This window comes from Bombina bombina, chromosome 2 (genome assembly GCF_027579735.1).
Source record: "Bombina bombina isolate aBomBom1 chromosome 2, aBomBom1.pri, whole genome shotgun sequence".
Lineage (NCBI taxonomy): Eukaryota > Metazoa > Chordata > Amphibia > Anura > Bombinatoridae > Bombina > Bombina bombina.
This window is the reverse complement of record NC_069500.1, coordinates 507657419-507677748: the sequence shown is the minus strand read 5'-3', so window position 1 is coordinate 507677748 and position 20330 is coordinate 507657419. Positions and strand designations below refer to the sequence as shown.

The window sequence follows — 20330 nt, the reverse complement described above, 5'->3', positions numbered from 1 at the left end:
CGGTAAATGGTTTTAGTAACATTTTCTTTAAGGTTTACACTTATAAGTCCCTTCTCTGCGTTTTGAAATATTGTTTCCCATTCCTTAGTGTCTTTATAAATATGTAGTTCCTTTTCCCATGCCACCATAGTTGATGTTTTTGTATTGGTCTGTGTAGCTTGTATAGCTATGTATAGGATGGAGATGGCATGTTTATCGCGGTCTGCTGATTTACAGAAAAGTTCTATTGTGGTGGTGTTGCTTTCTCTCGGGTTTCTCATATATGTTTGTATAGCTGATTGTATTTGTAAATAAATATACCAGTGTAATTTCAGTGGGTGTATTACTGTCTGAAGCTGATTAAATGGCATCACATTTCCACCCTCTAAATAATCCGCTACTCTGTATAAGCCCTTATTTTCCCATTTTTTAATTTGAGTTCTGAGTTCATTAGGCAGTATGAATCTTATTGGCATGTATAAGGAGTGTTGTGGGAGTAATTTGTATTTAATTCTCGCACGTTTCCAAGTAGTCACTATGAGATTTTCAGTATAAGGTCTTAGTGTCTCTTTAGTGGTTTGTGTTTTCTCTGGGTCCCAGATAATTGTATCACTCTCGCTCCACCCACCTAGATTCGCTTCCAAATTAGGCCATACAATCTCTTTAGATCTCTTCAGTAATAAGACGTCTTGCGCTAATCTAGCAGCGTTATAGTAATCTATTAAATTAGGGGCCCCAATACCTCCCAGTTTTTTATGTCTATTTAAAATTGACTTTGCTATTCTATTCGTTTTGTTACCTCTAATGAATATTTGAATCTCCTTTTGTAATAGCTCTAGATCTGTTTTCACTATTTTAATGGGTAGGGTTCTAAATATATACAATATCCTCGGTAGAGCATTCATTTTAACCGCCGCTACTCTTCCCAACCACGAGAAATTAAAACCCTTCCATTTCAATAGGTCTTTTTTAATTTGTTTAAATAATGGGATGTAATTTACTTTGTAAAGCTGTGTGGGACAGTTAGGGAGGTGGATTCCTAGGTATTTGAGAGAATGGTTCATCCATCTAAAGTTGAAATTGGACTCTATCAGAGTCTGAGTCTGTCTGGGGATCGCTATGGGGAGGGCTTCACATTTTTCTGCATTGATTTTGAAACCTGAAATAGTGGCGAAGGTCGCTAGGGTTTGGTATAAGTTAGGCAGCGATATCAGTGGATTTGTTAAAGTCAAGAGTATATCGTCCGCAAAAAAGGGTCAGCTTATATTCCATTTTATTGATCGTAACTCCTGTTATATCCACCTGTGAGCGTATTTTGGCTGCTAGTGGCTCTATGCACAGGGCAAAGAGCAACGGGGACAGGGGACACCCTTGTCTAGTCCCATTACGAATTGGGAAGGATTTAGATTTATAACCCGCCGATGATACTTGCGCTCCTGGGGAGGAATAAATGGCTTTCAATGCTTTAATGAGTGTTCCCTGAAACCCCATCTTGTGCAATACTAGGAACATATAGTCCCAATCAATTCGGTCAAACGCCTTCTCCGCATCCAACGATAGGAGCAGAGAAGGCGTCTGTGTCTCTCTCATGGTTTGAATTAAATTGGTGACTCTACGTATGTTGTCTGGGGCTTTCTTTAATAAAATCCACTTGGTCTGGATGGACCAAGTGGGGTAGGATATGTTTAAGTCGGTTAACTATTATCTTTGTAAAAATTTTAAGGTCTTGATTGATGAGGGATATATGGGAGCGATAGCTTTGACATTTTTTGTGGTCCTTTCCGGGCTTGGGAATTACTACGATTTTGGCAGCTAACAGTTCAGGAGGAATATCCCCTCCCTCCATGATATAATTACAGAATTTAATGAGGTGCGGGATCAATGCTGATTTAAAGAGCTTATAATACTCTCCCGGAAAACCATCCGGGCCTGCAGCTTTTCCTGGTTTAAGATCTTTAATTGCCCCTATTACTTCTATAGTGGATATGGGTGCATTCAATGTATCTCTTTGTTCGTTAGATATGGTTTGTAATAAATTGTGGGTGAAAAACTCTGAGATGAGTGTCTCTGTCTCCTTGTTATGTAGGATCTTTCTCCCATCATATAATTCACCATAAAATGTCGCAAAAGTATCTACTATTTCCTGCGGGTGGGAGGTTAATTTGTTATTTGGTGTCTCAATGTGGGCGATCGTTGAAGCTCTATTTCGTTCTCTAATTTTGTATGCCATATACCTATCAGGTTTGTTTGAAAATATAAAATATTGTGCCTGAAGTTTCTGGATGGATCTAGTGGCTTGGGTTTGAAGGAGTGTGGCTAACGCTGTTTTTTTAGATTGGAGAATCTGTTGAATTGCCTTTGTTTTAGTGAGCCTGTGTTGTCTTTCTAATTCCTCAATCTCTGTGTGCAGCTGTTTCAGGTTTTGTCTGTACTTCCTGATCTTCAGTGTTTTTTCTTTGATTAGTATCCCTCTTAAAACTGCTTTATGAGCTGCCCAGACGATTCCAGGGTTAGAAACCGTGTCTGTGTTTATGTTCCAGTACTCTGTTAATAATTTAAGTGTGCTGTCGTATGTCTGGGGGTCACTAACATAAGTTTTGTCAAATGTCCATGTTTTACTTCTATTCGGATCGCTCAATCCCTCCACCTGTAAGGTAATGATCGAGTGATCAGACCATACGCATGCATGAATCTGAGAGTTGCTTAATAAAGGCTGCAAAACCTGGCTGACCCAAATGTAGTCCAACCTAATATAAGATTTGTGTGCTGCTGAGTAGAAGGTAGGATCGTTGGTTAAGCCATAAAGAGTGGTCCAAGTCTCTATCAGGGAGTGAGGTAAAAGACTGTCCTTAATTGATTTAACAATGCGGTTATGTCTAGCCTGTTTATTAGATAGGGGTTTAATATCTGTTGGGCTAATAGGTCTCATAGTGATATTGAAATCCCCTGCTAAAAATATTTTGGTATGGGACCATTGTGTGAGTAAATGTGAGATGTGTTGAAAGAAGCTGTGTTGATTTTCATTCGGTGCATAGATATTGCAGAGTGTGATTTCTAGGTCTGAAATTCGCCCTTTAACTATGAGATATCTCCCTTCATTATCTGCAATTATATCATCTTGTATAAAGTTCAGTAAAGAGTGTATAAGTATGGATGTACCCCTTTTTTTAGAAGTAGTAGTAGAGTGTGTGAGATGTGTTGAAAGAAGCTGTGTTGATTTTCATTCGGTGCATAGATATTGCAGAGTGTGATTTCTAGGTCTGAAATTCGCCCTTTAACTATGAGATATCTCCCTTCATTATCTGCAATTATATCATCTTGTATAAAGTTCAGTGAAGAGTGTATAAGTATGGATGTACCCCTTTTTTTAGAAGTAGTAGTAGAGTGATAGTGGGTGTTGAAATATTTTGCCCAGTATTTCGGGATTTTCTCTTTAAGGAAATGGGTCTCCTGTAGGAATAGGATGTTAGCGTGTAAAGAGGTGTATTGTGACATCGCCATTTTTCTTTTTACATCTGTGTTTAAGCCCCTTACATTGTGGGACAGTATCTTTATGTTAGGGGTCATCCTATATTATAAAAGACAAGTGTTTGTCTGAAGCCGTCATGCGCAGTACAGACAAACACTTGGCCTTGAGATAGGGAGCGCGAGGTACACAAACAGCTGTGAGGTCTGGGGAGCGCGAGGTAAGCTACTCAACAGCTGTGAGGTCTGCTGCGTGAGAAGCGGCCACGCGCTCCCCAGACCTCACAGCTGTTTGTGGCCGACGGGAGCGTTGCGATGGGGGCGTGGTCGGGCGTTGCGAGGGGCGTGGCCCGGCGTCGTGAGGGGCGTGACCGGGCGGGTGTCGCCGCGATGGGGCGTGGCCGGGCAGGGTCCCGCGATATGAAGACAGAGCCAGAGAGGGAGCAGGAGAGGGGGGGGGGAGAAGAGCCAAAGTGGGGGTGGAGAGAGCCAAGGGTGGGAGCCAAAGAGAAGGGGGGAGCCAAAGAGAAGGGGGGGGAGCCAAAGAGAAGGGGGGGGAGCCAAAGAGAAGGGGGGGGGAGCCAAAGAGAAGGGGGGGGAGCCAAAGAGAAGGGGGGAGGAGCCAAAGAGAAGGGGGGGAGCCAAAGAGAAGGGGGGGAGCCAAAGAGAAGGGGGGGAGCCAAAGAGAAGGGGGGGGAGCCAAAGAGAAGGGGGGAGCCAAAGAGAAGGGGGGGGGGAGCCAAAGAGAAGCGGGGGGGAGCCAAAGAGAAGGGGGGGGGAGCCAAAGAGAAGGGGGGGGAGCCAAAGAGAAGGGGGGGGGGGCCAAAGAGAAGGGGGGGGAGAGCCAAAGAGAAGGGGGGGAGAGCCAAAGAGAAGGGGGGGGGGGGAGCCAAAGAGAAGTGGGGGGAGCCAAAGAGAAGGTGGGGGGAGCCAAAGAGAAGGGGGGGAGAGCCAAAGAGAAGGGGGGGGGGAGAGAGACAAAGAGAAGGGGGGGAGAGACAAAGAGAAGGGGGGGAGAGCCAAAGAGAAGGGGGGGGGAGAGAGCCAAAGAGAAGGGGGGGGAGAGAGCCAAAGAGAAGGGGGAGAGAGCCAAAGAGAAGGGGGGGGAGAGAGCCAAAGAGAAGGGGGGGAGAGCCAAAGAGAAGGGGGGGGAGAGAGCCAAAGAGAAGGGGGGGAGAGCCAAAGAGAAGGGGGGGGGAGAGAGCCAAAGAGAAGGGGGGGAGAGCCAAAGAGAAGGGGGGGGGAGAGAGCCAAAGAGAAGGGGGGGAGAGCCAAAGAGAAGGGGGGGAGAGAGCCAAAGAGAAGGGGGGGGAGAGAGCCAAAGAGAAGGGGGGGGAGAGAGCCAAAGAGAAGGGGGGGGAGAGCCAAAGAGAAGGGGGGGGGAGAGCCAAAGAGAAGGGGGGGGAGAGCCAAAGAGAAGGGGGGGGAGAGAGCCAAAGAGAAGGGGGGGGAGAGCCAAAGAGAAGGGGGGGGGGAGAGCCAAAGAGAAGGGGGGGAGAGCCAAAGAGAAGGGGGGGGAGAGAGCCAAAGAGAAGGGGGGGAGAGCCAAAGAGAAGGGGGGGGAGAGAGCCAAAGAGAAGGGGGGGAGAGCCAAAGAGAAGGGGGGGGAGAGAGCCAAAGAGAAGGGGGGGGAGAGAGCCAAAGAGAAGGGGGGGGAGAGCCAAAGAGAAGGGGGGGGGAGAGCCAAAGAGAAGGGGGGGGGAGAGCCAAAGAGAAGGGGGGGGAGAGAGCCAAAGAGAAGGGGGGGGGGAGAGCCAAAGAGAAGGGGGGGGGGGAGAGCCAAAGAGAAGGGGGGGGGGGAGAGCCAAAGAGAAGGGGGGGGGAGAGCCAAAGAGAAGGGGGGGGAGAGCCAAAGAGAAGGGGGGGGGGAGAGCCAAAGAGATGGGGGGGGGAGAGCCAAAGAGATGGGGGGGGGGAGCCAAAGAGGGGGGAGAGAGAGAGCCAAAAAGGAAAAAGAGCCAAAAAGGAGAGAGAGCCAAAGAGATGGGGGGGGGGGAGAGCCAAAGAGATGGGGGGGGGGAGCCAAAGAGGGGGGAGAGAGAGAGCCAAAGAGGAAAAAGAGCCAAAAAGGAGAGAGAGACAAAGAGAAGGGGGGGGGGGAGAGCCAAAGAGATGGGGGGGGGAGAGCCAAAGAGATGGGGGGGGGGGAGAGCCAAAGAGATGGAGGGGGAGAGCCAAAGAGGGGGGAGAGAGAGAGCCAAAGAGGAAAAAGAGCCAAAAAGGAGAGAGAGCCAAAGAGGGGGGAGAGAGAGCCAAAGAGGGGGGAGAGAGAGCCAAAGAGGGGGGAGAGAGAGAGCCAAAGAGGGGGGAGAGAGAGAGCCAAAGAGGGGGGAGAGAGAGCCAAAGAGGGGGGAGAGAGAGCCAAAGAGGGGGGAGAGCCAAAGAGGGGGGAGAGAGAAAGCCAAAGAGGAGAGAGAAAGCCAAAGAGGAGAGAGAGCAAAAGAGGGGAGAGAGCCAAAGGGGGGGGGAGAGCCAAAGAGAAGGGGGGGGGAGAGAGCCAAAGAGAAGGGGGGGAGAGCCAAAGAGAAGGGGGGGGAGAGAGCCAAAGAGAAGGGGGGGGGAGAGAGCCAAAGAGAAGGGGGGGGAGAGCCAAAGAGAAGGGGGGGGGGAGAGCCAAAGAGAAGGGGGGGGGGAGAGCCAAAGAGAAGGGGGGGGAGAGCCAAAGAGAAGGGGGGGGGAGAGCCAAAGAGATGGGGGGGGGGAGAGCCAAAGAGATGGGGGGGGAGAGCCAAAGAGGGGGGAGAGAGAGAGCCAAAAAGGAAAAAGAGCCAAAAAGGAGAGAGAGCCAAAGAGATGGGGGGGGGGGGGAGAGCCAAAGAGATGGGGGGGGGGGAGCCAAAGAGGGGGGAGAGAGAGAGCCAAAGAGGAAAAAGAGCCAAAAAGGAGAGAGAGACAAAGAGAAGGGGGGGGGGGGGAGAGCCAAAGAGGGGGGAGAGCCAAAGAGATGGGGGGGGGGAGAGCCAAAGAGATGGAGGGGGAGAGCCAAAGAGGGGGGAGAGAGAGAGCCAAAGAGGAAAAAGAGCCAAAGAGGGGGGAGAGAGAGCCAAAGAGGGGGGAGAGAGAGCCAAAGAGGGGGGAGAGAGAGAGCCAAAGAGGGGGGAGAGAGAGCCAAAGAGGGGAGAGAGAAAGCCAAAGAGGAGAGAGAAAGCCAAAGAGGAGAGAGAGCAAAAGAGGAGAGAGAGCAAAAGAGGGGAGAGAGCAAAAGAGGGGAGAGAGCCAAAGAGGGGGGGGGGGAGAGAGCCAAAGAGGGGGGGGGGAGAGCCAAAGAGGGGGGGGGGAGAGCCAAAGAGGGGGGGAGAGAGCCAAAGAGGGGGGAGAGAACAAAAGAGGGGGGAGAGAGAGCAAAAGAAAGGAGGGAGAGAGCCAAAGAGGGGGGAGAGAACAAAAGAGGGGGGAGAGAGAGCAAAATAAAGGAGGGAGAGAGCCAAAGAGGGGAGAGAGAGAGCAAAGGAGAGGGGGGAGAGAAAGCAAAAGAGAGGGGGGAAGAGAGAGCAAAAGAGAGGGGGGAGAGTGCAAGGGGTGGGACCGCTGTACTGCAAAAAATGGCCCGTGTACACAGGCTTTAGTACTAGTCTTGTTATATTTAGGTGTGTGTGTTGCAGGGTTATGTTTATTACCTGGTGATCTCTTCCCTGGTACATTATTCTTGGAGTTTGTGAGCAATCAGAGTTAAATTTGGTGGTCTGTGTCATGTCGTCATTGGGAATGGGGAGGGAACTGAAAAGAGAACATAATGTCAATAACATAAATAACAATAATCTAAAATCCTCGGTATGAGGTTTTCTCAAGGATAACTTGTAACATATTATTAGCATAAACATGAAAACAAGAAAACACTGTACATTGGGGGGGGGGTATATCCCCACAACATCTTATAACCATTGTTTTTATCTCGTAACATGAAGTCACTAGGAGCAGGTAACATTGAAAAGGCGTTTACATTAAATTGGGAGTTAGAAAGTCTTCGCCTCCAGATAGTCTGAGGGCAATCTGGATTACCCCAATCCTCTGCTTTTCATCTACTCCCAGTTATCATTCATGCAGTGAGAACTATGAAAGATAAAAAATAAATAGTTGCAGTCCTACTTTGTTTGTTTGTAGTTTAGTTTAGGAGACTTTCCCCTTTGTTTCTTTTATCTTTTGTTTCTTATGATTGATTGCCTGCCACTTTGAAGGATCTGGGCGTCTGTCTGTGTCTTTGTTCTTCGCCGGGGTTGATATCGTGTTTGAGATGGTAGGAGTTTCTAGATCCAATATACTGCATATCTCTGGTATGTCTTCTGGTTCTTTGAGTGTGATAGTCTTAGAGTCTTTCATGATATGCAGGGCAAATGGGAAACCCCATCTATATGAGATCTGGTGTTTTCTAAGTAGGCTTGTAAGAGGACGTAGGGCTCCTCTCCTCTGTAGACTTTTGACGCTAAGGTCCTGATAAAATTGGATTACATTGCCTTGATATTTATATGTTGGGTTCTTTCTTGCTGCTTGCAGGATTTTTTCTTTATCCGGAAAGAATGTTAATTTGGTAATAATGTCTCTTGGAGGTAGACCTGGTTTGGGTTTTGGTTTTAGCGCTCTATGTGCTCTTTCTATGTGAAAAATGTAATCAGCTGGAGAGTTTGTAATCTGGGTGAATAGCTGAGTGAGGTAGGCTAGTATCTCTGACTGAGTCACTTCTTCTGGAACTCCTTTTAGACGGATATTATTCCTCCTACTTCTATTCTCCAAATCCTCCATTTTGTCTAGGAGTTCTTCCAGTGTCTGTTGTTGTGTAGAGATAGTTTGAGACATTTCATCCATTTGGTCCACCATGGAATCTTTTTGATCTTCCAGTGACTCTATCCTATTACCCATCTCCATCAGGTCTGATTTAATTTCAGATAGACTACTGGTTACTGAAGTGTGTATGGAGTCAATTTTTTCCCACAATTTTTCAAAATTATCTGCAATGTCTTTTTTGGACACCAGGTTTCTGAGGTCGGCTTTTGTTAATGGACTTTTGTCTTGGTGTTGTTGTTGCGAATCAGTGTCAGATTCTTCGTCCATTTCTGTTTCCAGTGTGGATTTGGTTGTTGGAGCAGGCTTAAAGAATTGAGACACGGCTGCAGATTTTATTGTTTTATCCCCTTTAGTGGGTCTTTTGGAAGCCATCTTAGTGGTGGTCAGGATTAGATAAGGCAAGTAAGAAGGTTATGAAGTTATGAAGAGTTCACGCCTCCTTTATTGGTTACAGAGGTTTATTCTTGCTGAGCAATGAGCTGCGGGGTATTTAATCTAATAATGGATCTGGTCTGGTCCTTGTTTTTCTTTAAAAGTTGTAGACCGGCAGACAATCTATATATAGTGAAACTTGAGGTATATTTTGTTATCACAGCATATAGGAATTTACATCGATGTTGTTTTCATTATGACAGCTAGAGATTTATTCCCCCTGTACAGATCAGGGTGTTTTTCACATTCTGACCGAGGAAATTATTGACCTATCAATTACCCAATATTGCTTATCAAGTGATTTTCAGGGAGTGCAGGTATTTAGTGGTTTCCCTCTCCCCAGGGAATTTATCCTCACAGGATGATCACGGAGAAAGGTAAAAGGGGTATGACCTGCCACCACACAGGGTTGACAGGAAAGGGGGGGGAGAGGGTGATGAGAGAAAAACACTGGGTAAAAGTCAGAGAAAGTAACTTCTGCAGGTCCGCTACAATAAAGTAACTTGCTACTACAAAAACACCTGATTGCTTGTTATAGTGTGCAGGAGTTAAGCCGTGGGCCCAAAGGGGTTAATTGGTTCTTAGAATGTCTATAAGGTCTTATTTGCAAAAGATTGGGAGCTCTATGCTATGACTTCACTCCTATGGCCTTTTATTTTGCATTTCTGTGTCCAAGTGTTTGGTGTTAATGACGAGTATTTTATGTTGAGAGTGACTTGCACCGCTTGTTTTTTATGTTTACAAACAGCTTTGTACTTGCTAGGGCTTTCAGCCGATTTATGAGGCACTTGTAAAGTGTAAAAGTCCCTCCATAAACCCCCAGAGCAAGCTCAGATTTAATATCCAAGGGTCATATGTCTTTCTGTTTAACCAGCAGGCTCCGGAGGGCTCACCAACTCTAAGTGCGTTGTGCTGTCACCTCTCTCCTTGCTGCGTCTTGCCCCTTAGCTAACTGTACTCTTTCTTCCGGGTTCACTCTGCAGCTGTCTGTGACGTCAATTGGCAATGGCGGTTTTTCGCGCCTTTTTACCGCTGTCTTAAACTTAAAGTTTGTTCAACTGCAAATGTGTCCCCCAATGTCCCTTTGACTCACCGGCACTCCGATCACTGTTTAGATGCCACAGGGGAGAAGCAGCTTGCGGGACCTCTGGGTTCCGGTCCGCCCGATGGTCACTTGCGGTCTCAGCTCAAAGTGTGTAATCAGTGTTAGGGAGAAAACACCGATCTCTCCTGTTATCGCTGCTGCAGATCTTCCGGTCACCACATAAAGCTGAAATACCCCTGGGCAAAGTGTTTTGGTGTCTCTGAGCAGCAATTATATTATTTTCTTGCAGGAGCTCTCTCACACCACGTCTGCCCTGCTCTTAGGCTAGCTCCGCCCCCCCCCCGAAAATACATATTTAAAGGGACATGAAAGCCAAATTTTTTCTTTCATGATGTAGACAGAGTATACAATTATAAACAACTTTCTAATTTACTTCTATTATCTATTTTGCTCCATTCTCTTGATATTCTTTGTTGAAAAGCATATCTAGATATGCTAGTAGCTGCTGATTGGTAGCTGCACATAGATGCCTCCTCTGATTGGTTCACTGTGTGCATCGCTATTTCTTCATTAAAGTATATCTAAAGAATGAAGCAAATTAGGTAATAGAAGTAAATTGGAATGTTGTTTCAAATTATATTCTCTACCTTAATCATGAAAGAAAATGTTTGGGTATAGTGTCCCTTTAAGAATTAAAACAATCTCCATATAAGTTATGAGTAAAAAAAGAAAAACCCTGTGTAAAACCTTGTGTAGCACATCTGTACAGCCTAACACGTTAGGTGACTCTTGCCATAGAAAACCTCAGTAATTAGTGTTTCCAATGGAGGGCAGAGTGTTCTGGGTAAATTTTTGCAATAAGGTTCACTGTTCTTCACAGTTTTGCTTGTATTTTAAGTATTTAACCATGGATTATCTCATAATAATAATAATAATAATAATAATAATAAACTAATTGTGATCACTAAAAACTGTGTATTTAAAAAGAAACAATAAACCAAAAACAATTATACAAAAACACAGTGCACTATTGAAACAATTAACTGTAACATTAATAAAGAATATATGGCTTCTGTTTATGCAGTAATTAACTAATTTTCAAAAGGGTTAAAATTCCATGCAAGCCTCAAAAGAAAGGAAGATCAAATAGGGAAGTGTTTCTCACACTTTTGGAAGCTATAACTAACTCCTAGTACACAAGCATAATAATTTCCTTGATTTAGATTCAGAACAGGAATCATGTAAAGACTTCAGTTAGCAATTTATAAAAATTTAAAACACAGGACAAATAATCACTGGGGTATCCTTGAATAAGCCGCGTTTGAAGGGGATTATAGGATTGTTTGAAGGATTTTAATTGAGGACATTGATATCACATAGGGTGGGACTTACCTATTCATTTCAACACTGCATAGGAGTTGCTTTGAGTGCTGAGTGACAGTCGGTTTTTCTAAAGCACATTTCATTAGTGGTATGGTGTATTAACCTCTTAAGGACATATGACGGAATTTTTCCGTCATAAAACAATTGAGCAAACTGAAAGCTGTGTTCTAAAGGGTTAAAGTGGCCGTAAACACCATATTATTTTTTTATATAAAATGTTTAGTTTATATAGCAATATATTTCACACTTCAGGCAGCCATATTGGCTTGGAATTGTGTTCAAAATGCAAGGGAAAATACAAACATGCTTAAATTCTCACCGCAAATCTTCTCTTCCTACTTGTTGGTGAGCACCTTTGTAAGCAATGGAGGAGAGTGAGTCAGCCAGCAGTGCAGAAACAAGGAACTTGTATATTTATAATATATCATTTTATTTTTAGAGAACATAATACTGAAAACTAGAAACAAATTCTTAAAATAAAAAAATCTGTGAAAGAAAATCCACAGAAAATTAAAACTTTCAATTTCTATGCTTCTTGTTGTTTTTTTTGTTTTTTTAAGCGCTACTTGAAAACACTGCTTTGTATTTTATTTTTTTTCAAGCAGTGCTTGAAAACTTGATGCAATTTGCATGAATACTGGCAGCGTATTTTGCCTGCATTTCCTTTTGAACATGCGGCAAAATAAGATTCAAATTATTTTTGAATAGAGGTGCTTACATATCCCAGTCGCTTACATATCCCAGTGATTGTTTGCCATATCTCCAGTGTAATCACAGAACTTCACTATTTTATTTTCCTTTCTTATTAAGTTGACATGAAATTTTAACGCTTTTGAAGAGGGGTTTATTACTGCACAAACAGAAGCCAAAAGGACTATATGCTTAATTAATAATACAGTTAATAGTTTCTTTGTTTCAATAGTGCACTGTGTTTTCATACAATTGTTTTGGTTTTGTTTATGGACTTTCTTAGGCCTGTACAATGCTGCTTAAACCTTTAAAGCATTGCATGATAGACACACAGTTATCAAACAATATTGTTATTTTAAGAAACACTCATAAAGAATTTAATGATAAATTATTTCAGGGTGAAGTTATTTATTATAACCGCAGCTATTGGGGAGCTGCACTGTTTTAAAGACAGCTGGGGACTTTAGTATGAAGATAACTTTGTCATTCAAATTCTTTCCCTTAGGGTTCAGCAATGGGTAAGGGATTCACAGACGGGTCGCTTCGAGGGAAAAAATTCTTCCACTGCAAAGAGAACTATGGTGTCTTTGTTCCAGGAAGCAGAATAGACCGAGCACATGCTGAAGTACCCATACCAAAATTGGTAAGAGCAGATGAGACCACCTCAGGCTTTGAAGAAGACTCTACTCGGGGCTTTCAGAACCCTCGTGAGCAGCAAACCAGAAAGCTACATTTTCTTCCAAGGGGCGTCAAAGAGCATAGCCCTACAAAATCCAATGAGAAGGGACAGATCAATGGTAATGAATACTCATCCCTCGTTGTAATAATACTTATAACCGCCACACATACAGTATGTCATATCTTCACCCCTTGTAAGTGGCACGTTACATCCATAGATAAAAGCAATGTTCAAGAGTACTTTGGTTTAGACTAGAGTTTTTCAATGCCAGTCCTCCCTAACCAGACAGATTTTCAGGCTTACCTTGGCGAGAGAAGGTTAAGAACCACAGTTACTGATCAACTTACTATTTCACCTATGCTCAAGTCCAAATACCTTTAATATGTGGCCTGCTAGGGAGGCCCGAGGAATGAAATTGAAAAACCCTGCTTAAAGGGACATTATACACTCGATTTTTCTTTGCATAAATGTTTTGTAGATGATCCATTTATATAGCCCATACAGTTTTTTTTTTTTTTTTTTAATGGATAGTTTTTCTTATTTTTAAATAACATTGCTCTGATTTTTAGACTCCTAACCAAGCCCCAAAGTTTTAGGAGAATACCGATGTATACCTACTCCAGCTTGCTTCTGTTTGTGTAAAGGGTTTTTTCATATGCAAAGGAAGGGGGAGGGGGTGGAGTGTCTGATATTTCCCACTCAGTGGGTGTTCCAGTAACCTTTTAAACAGAACTAAACTGGAAGCTTCTAAGTACATTTTTAAACGTTTTTTTACTGGATTTTTATATCCGTATCTGTGCCTATTATTCTTTATAGTAGTGTATATTACATGCAGTTATATGAAAATTGTTTTATATTGTCCCTTTAAGGCTGAGGGGGATATTTATCAAGCCGTCAACCTGAAATACGTTGGAATTCCGCAGCGTAATTGTGGCGAGCTTGATTCGACCTAGTTATCATAGCCTACAGACTGGCAAAAGTTGAAATCTGTGACATAACATACGATCCGCCGGTCTCAATCCGACACACATCGATGCTTACGTCATTACAGATGTTCCGAATACACATTCGGCACTATTTGACACTTTTTAAAAGTTATCAAATAGTTAACCGGTACGCTCGCGCCTATTCTGACCCAGCGTATCTGGCTGCAGATGCCATAGGAATCAATGGGAGTCTGAAAGCACCGAAAGCTCATGTTCGATGCTGCCAGATATCCCATTGATTTCTATGGTAGAAAACCAGTAAGGTTTACACCTAACACCCTAACATAAGCCCCGAGTCTAAACACCTCTAATCTGCCGCCCCAACATCGCCGCCACTAAATAAAAGTTATTAACCCCTATCCCGCCGCTCCCGGACCCCACCGCAACTAAATAAAAGTATTAACCCCTAAACCCCTGGTCTCCCACATCACTACCACTAACTAAACCTATTAACCCCTAAACCGCCAGCCCCCACATCGCCATTAACTATATTAAGCTATTAACCCCTTAACCTAACAACTTGCTAACTTTACATTAAAATTACAACATCCCTATCTTATAATAAATTTAAACTTACCTGTAGAATTAAAATAAACTATATTAAACTATTAAGTAACCTACCCTAACTATTATACTAAAATTAAATTAAACTATTTTAAACTATTAATTAACCTACCCTAACTATTATACTAAAAATACATTAAACTACCAATTAAATTAACTATATTACATATTTAAAAACCTAACCCTACTCAAATTATTTAAATCTACAATTAAAAATTTCTAAATTGCAAAAAAATAAACACTAAATTATAAAAAACCACAGTATCAAAAAGAAAATTACACCTAATCTAATAGCCCTATCAAAATAAAAAGCCCCTAGCCTACAATAAACTACCAATGGCCCTTAAATGGGCCTTTTGCGTGGCATTGCCCCAAAGAAATGAGCTCTTTTACCTGTAAAAAAAAAAAAAAAAATACAAACACCCCCCAACAGTAAAACCCACCACCCACACAACCAACCTCCCCAAATAAAAACCCTATCTAAAAAACCTAAGCTCCCCATTGCCCTGAAAAGGGCATTTGTATGGACATTGCCCTTCAAAGGGCATTTAGCTCTTTTACTGCCCAGACCCTACTCTAAAAATAAAACCCACCCAAAAAAAACCTTTAAAAAACCTAACTCTTACCCCTGAAAATCTACTTACAGTTTTTGAAGTTCCGCTTGAAGGATCCATCATGCCGGCAAGAAGTCTTCATCCGGACAGCCTCTTCCATCTTCATCCAGCCGGCGAAGTCTTCATCCATGCGGCCTCTTCTATCTTTATCCATCCGGTGCGAAGCAGGTCCATCCTGAAGACATCCGGCGCGGAGCGGGTCCATCCTGAAGACATCCGATGAGGAGCTCCTCTTCAATACAGTCTCCGCCGTAAACTAGATCTTGAATGCAAGTGACGTCATCCAAGATGGCGTCTCTTGCATTCCTATTGGCTGAAAGGTTCCAATCAGCCAATAGGATTAGAGCCGCTAAAATCCTATTGGCTGTTCCAATCAGCGAATAGGATTGAGCTCTGATCATATTGGCTGATTGGAACAGCCAATAGGATTTTAGCGGCTCTAATCCTATTGGCTGATTGGAACCTTTCAGCCAATAGGAATGCAAGGGACGCCATCTTGGATGACGTCACTTGCTTTCAAGATCCAGTTTACGGCAGAGGCCGTATTGAAGCTCCGCGCCGGATGTCTTCAGGATGGACCCGCTCCTCGCCGGATGGATAAAGATAGAAGAGGCCGCATGGATGAAGACTTCGCTGGCTGGATGAAGATGGAAGAGGCCACCCGGATGAAGACTTCTTGCCGACTGGATGGATCCTTCAAGCGGAACTTCAAAAACTGTAAGTGGATCGTCGGGGGTTAGTGTTAGGTTTATTTTTAAGGTTTTTTTTAGGTGGGTTTTATTTTTAGAGTAGGGTCTGGGCAGTAAAAGAGCTAAATGCCCTTTTAAGGGCAATGCCCATACAAATGCCCTTTTCAGGGCAATGGGGAGCTTAGGTTTTTTAGATAGGGTTTTTATTTGGGGGGGGGTTGGTTGTGTGGGTGGTGGGTTTTACTGTTGGTGGTGTTTGTATTTTTTTTTAATTTTAGAACTTTTTAATTGTAGATTTAAATAATTTGATTAGGGTTAGGTTTTTAAATATGTAATATAGTTAATTTAATTGGTAGTTTAATGTATTTTAGTATAATAGTTAGGGTAGGTTAATTAATAGTTTAATATAGTTTAATGTAATTTTAGTATAATAGGGTAGGTTACTTAATAGTTTAATATAGTTTATTTTAATTCTACAGGTAAGTTTAAATTTATTATAAGATAGGGATGTTGTAATTTTAATGTAAAGTTAGCGGGTTGTTAGGTTAAGGGGTTAATAGCTTAATTTAGTTTATGGCAATGTGGGGGGCTGGTGGTTTAGGGGTTAATAGGTTTAGTTAGTGGAAGTGATGTGAGAGGCCAGGAGTTTAGGGGTTAATGCTTTTATTTAGTTGCGGTGGGGTCCAGGAGCAGTGGGATAGGGGTTAAACATTTTAGTATAGTAGCAGTGTTTAGTGACAGGGTATAAATAAAGTTGGTAAAAAAGCCGAATAGCAGCGAGATCGATGACTGTTAGTTAACAACAGTCCGCTGCTCATCGCCCCGTACTTGGTGTGTGGCTTTTTGCCGGCTTTTTTGAATAAATATGGAGATCGTATTCAGGTCCGCAGCCGCGATGTTAGGTGAGCGTATTGGTGCCGTCGAATGCAAGAAAGTTGATGGCTTGATAGATAGGCCTCTGAAAGTGGATGCAAAAAATTCAGTACGAAACTGAACAAGAATGTACATATATAGCACTCAACATACCTATATTTCAATGGTAACACACGTAGGAGCAGAAAAGACAAGGTGCCAATGTGGGTATCTGGTTCAAGACTTTATAAAACTTAACTTTTATTAATATAAATAAAAAATAATAATGGAAAAAAAGAAAGAAAACGTGGCCTAAATGTTAAAAACACAGTAACATAGAATCCACTGGGCCTCAGGGGTAAGGTCAGTAGAGAAGCTCAGTACAGTAGATATGACGAAGTCTCGGGAAATAACAGACAGTGCCGGGCCGAAGTATGAGTGACCTTCAGGGTGGCCTGGGAGGTAGGATTGTGTCCAGAATTTAATATATAGGGACTCAAATGTAGGAGAATACCAACCAACACTATATTATCAAGTTGAATAATCTAGGTTCATATTGCGTGGATGTAAACAGGATATTCTCTAATACATAAGTCATATAGTAAGTAGATGCCCGATCCACAGATATCAATACAGATGATGTATATACAGAAATTATGCTGGGCAGCGGTTATTAGTGAGCATCCAACTGCCAGACGGAGACCAGGGCGGTTACTAGAATAACAATGTGCTACAGGACACCCTTCCACAACAGCTAAGAATTTGGCAATGGGGGATACCTGAGAAGTCTCATGTACATGGTATGAGGCTTCCCTGAATAAGATAAAAATATAAATATTGTACACAGAGTATGAGGTATAAGAGGATTCCCAACTAGTATGTCAGAGGGCTGGGTAACACTGATTTCTCTACAGTGCAGCAGAAAAAAAGTTCAAATGTGGAAGTGAACCAAATTGACAGGTATATAAAAAGTAATCAGTGTGATTCACTTGTAATATTTATAAACAGCAGCTTTCCGCTAGCCCAACAATCTGTACTTAATATAGCATTCTCAGAGGGCCTGTGAAGTGCTAAATATATATTATCATACAATCAGATCTGCCAATTATTAGGCTTTCTTCATCGGATATTTAGCACACAGTATATTACTAGAGAGCAGATGTCCTATGCAGTAAGCGTTGACCACATTATTTAGCTGTTCTGCACTTATTACGTTATATATTGAAGAATACCTGACAAATATGCCAGGAAGCTGAGATCAAATATCTCACTGAGTTCAAAGAAAGGAATTATCAGGATGTAAGGGTTAAATAAATCACCAGAAGTAACAGGGGTAGTCAGTGTGATTAACTTGTGTGTTTAGATACGCTGAATTTAAGGACTAAAAGCCGGTAGATAAATAAATAACAGTATCAATTAATCCATATGGACTAGAGCAGTGGTTCTCAATCAAAGTGAGCTCAAGGCCCGGTAAATTTTAGCTAGACATGTCCAGGGCCCGGTAGTTGTATATATGTATATATGTATATATATATATATAAAGTGAGCAGCAGGGGCAGGTTGATCAGCCAAGAAAATAGGACCTGGCCCGAACTACCAGCAAGTAAGGGGGCCCACAAATGGCATCTCCACAGATCCTGGTGCATTTCTTAAGCTAGAGTTTTCAATTGCCCTATCAGTAACTAAGTAAGTAAGTGTGGGTTTAGTGGGGGCCCTGGCGGGGGTCTGTCGCTGTGAGGGCCATAAAGTGTGGGGTCTGGCCATGGAGGTTGGGTGCCCTTTCTCTGGACCTTAATGTTGGGGGGCCTGGCTCTGGAGGTTGAGGGGCCTGTTGGGGGCAGGTCAGGGAGGCTACCATGTTCATTTGCATAAAATGTAATACATTTTGGTCAGTGTGAGACAGTCTTCCTGGGGCCTTGATTGGTCTGTCTGCCCCTGGTGTGCAGTGGGGTAAGAGTGTGCAGTGGGGGCATGACAGGTTGGGGCCCACCAGCAGGGCTATCACGGCCCGGTACTGGGCCACGGCCCGGCTGTTGAGAAACCAGGGACTAGAGGATGCCAGGTATATATTACCAAGTTAAAGTTGCTAGTTATTAGGCATTCAAAGTCTATTTAAAATTGACCACTGTCTAGTATATCATATTATTGTACCGTAATTCTATGACGCCTCAACATACAAGTATGATATAGTTTAATATTGTAAAGGAGAACCCAAAAGGTTCCCGATGCTATAGTTATTATTACAGGTAATCTGCTATGGTTATTATTGCAATTAAACTGCTCGGCTGTTGTACTAACAGGGAGGTACAACAGTACACTAACGGCACCCCAAAAAGAGACAACCGAGATTAAATCAATAAATATAGAACTCGCTACGACTGAAAGGCAAGTCAGCCGTCAACATAGTAAATATTAAATATAATTAATATCATACAGCTGAGATATAAATAATTAAATAGCCTGGGATTTCGTTACTGCTGGTTAAAACAAACAAACGGAGAGAGACGGTTAGGTCCCTACTCCCACTAACATGTTTCGCAATTAAGCTTTTTCAAAGGACCTTTGAAAAAGCTTAATTGCGAAACATGTTAGGGGGAGTAGGGAATCCTCTTATACCTCATACTCTGTGTACAATATTTATATTTTTATCTAATTCAGGGAAGCCTCATACCATGTACATGAGACTTCTCAGGTATCCCCCATTGCCAAATTCTTAGCTGTTGTGTAAGGGTGTCCTGTAGCACATTGTTATTCTAGTAACCACCCTTGTCTCAGTCTGGCAGTTGGATACTCACTAATAACCGCTGCCCAGCATAATTTCTGTATATACATCATCTGTATTGATATCTGTGGATCGGGCATCTACTTACTATATGACTTATGTATTAGAGAATATCCTGTTTATATCCACACAATATGAACATAGATTATTCACCTTGATAATATAGTGTTGGTTGGTATTCTCCTACATTTGAGTCCCTATATATTAAATTCTGGACACAATCCTACCTCCCAGGCCACCCTGAAGGTCACTCATACTTCGGCCCGGCACTGTCTGTTATTTCCCGAGACTCTGTCATATCAACTGTACTGAGCTTCTCTACTGACCTTACCTCTGAGGCCCAGTAGATTCTACGTTACTGTGTTTTTAACATTTAGGCCACGTTTTCTTTCTTTTTTTCATTATTATTTTTTATTTATATTAATAAAAGTTAAGTTTTATAAAGTCTTGAACCAGATACCCACATTGGCACCTTGTCTTTTCTGCTCCTATGTGTGTTACCATTGAAATATAGGTATGTTGAGTGCTATATATGTACATTCTTGTTCAGTTTCGTACTGATTTTTTTTGCATCCACTTCTCTTGTTTAATGTACAGCACCCGCCCAATAGTTTTTTAATACTCAACCCTATAAGTGGGGTCCAATCCTTTGAAATTATTTAGGGCAACAACCTCTGTAGTGCCATTGTTACCATCTTTTTGCTTTTTGAAGGCCTCTGAAAGTGTAGATCAAGAAATATCATATACAATAAAACTAAAAAGACGTGCTTTGTTTACTTACAAGAAGTTTTTTATTTTTTTATTTTTTGTATTCAGCACTGATAAATGTACCATGAAAATTGTGCACACTAAAATGTTATTACAATCTCTTTTTAATGTGTTCATAGATTGCAAGCTAAAGTCATGCAGAGCTTCCTCTGCATAATCTGAGTAGTTGGACTTCCTAACACTTTATTATTATTATTATTATTATTATTATTATTATTATTATTATTATTCTTTATTTATAAAGCACCCACAGATTCCGCAGCCCTGTTCATAGGTAACAAAGATAAAAGGACAGTACAATATGAGACACCAGACAAAATTTAACAAACAAATACAGGAGGAATTGGGAGCCCTGTTCCCTTGGGAACTTACAATCTAAATGGGTAGGAGGGTGAGAAACAGGAGGTGGGGACTGCAAAGGTGGGAATGATGTTAGTGTGAAGTTAGATGAGGGCAACTATTAGGCAAGTGGAATTCATTAGTTACTGATTTGGTTATAGGCTTCCCTGAACAAGAAGGTCTTTAGGGAGCGTTTAAAGGAGGAGAGGTTGGGGGAAAGTCTGACAGCACGAGGAAGTGAAAGAGGGTTGGTGCAGCACGAGAGAAGTCCTGTAGTCTAGCAT

General features: G+C 42.6%; 1 protein-coding gene across 2 annotated transcripts in view; it reads left to right on the top strand.

Moving 5' to 3' along the window:
* The window catches only part of LOC128649159 (ubiquitin carboxyl-terminal hydrolase CYLD), a 113956-nt gene that overhangs the window by 4088 nt on the left and 89538 nt on the right, over positions 1-20330 (top strand). For both annotated transcript variants that reach the window (XM_053702259.1, XM_053702258.1), the window contains exon 3: positions 12279-12570. In XM_053702259.1, the coding sequence (XP_053558234.1) occupies positions 12279-12570 (292 nt within the window). The remainder of the gene's footprint in view (positions 1-12278; positions 12571-20330) is intronic.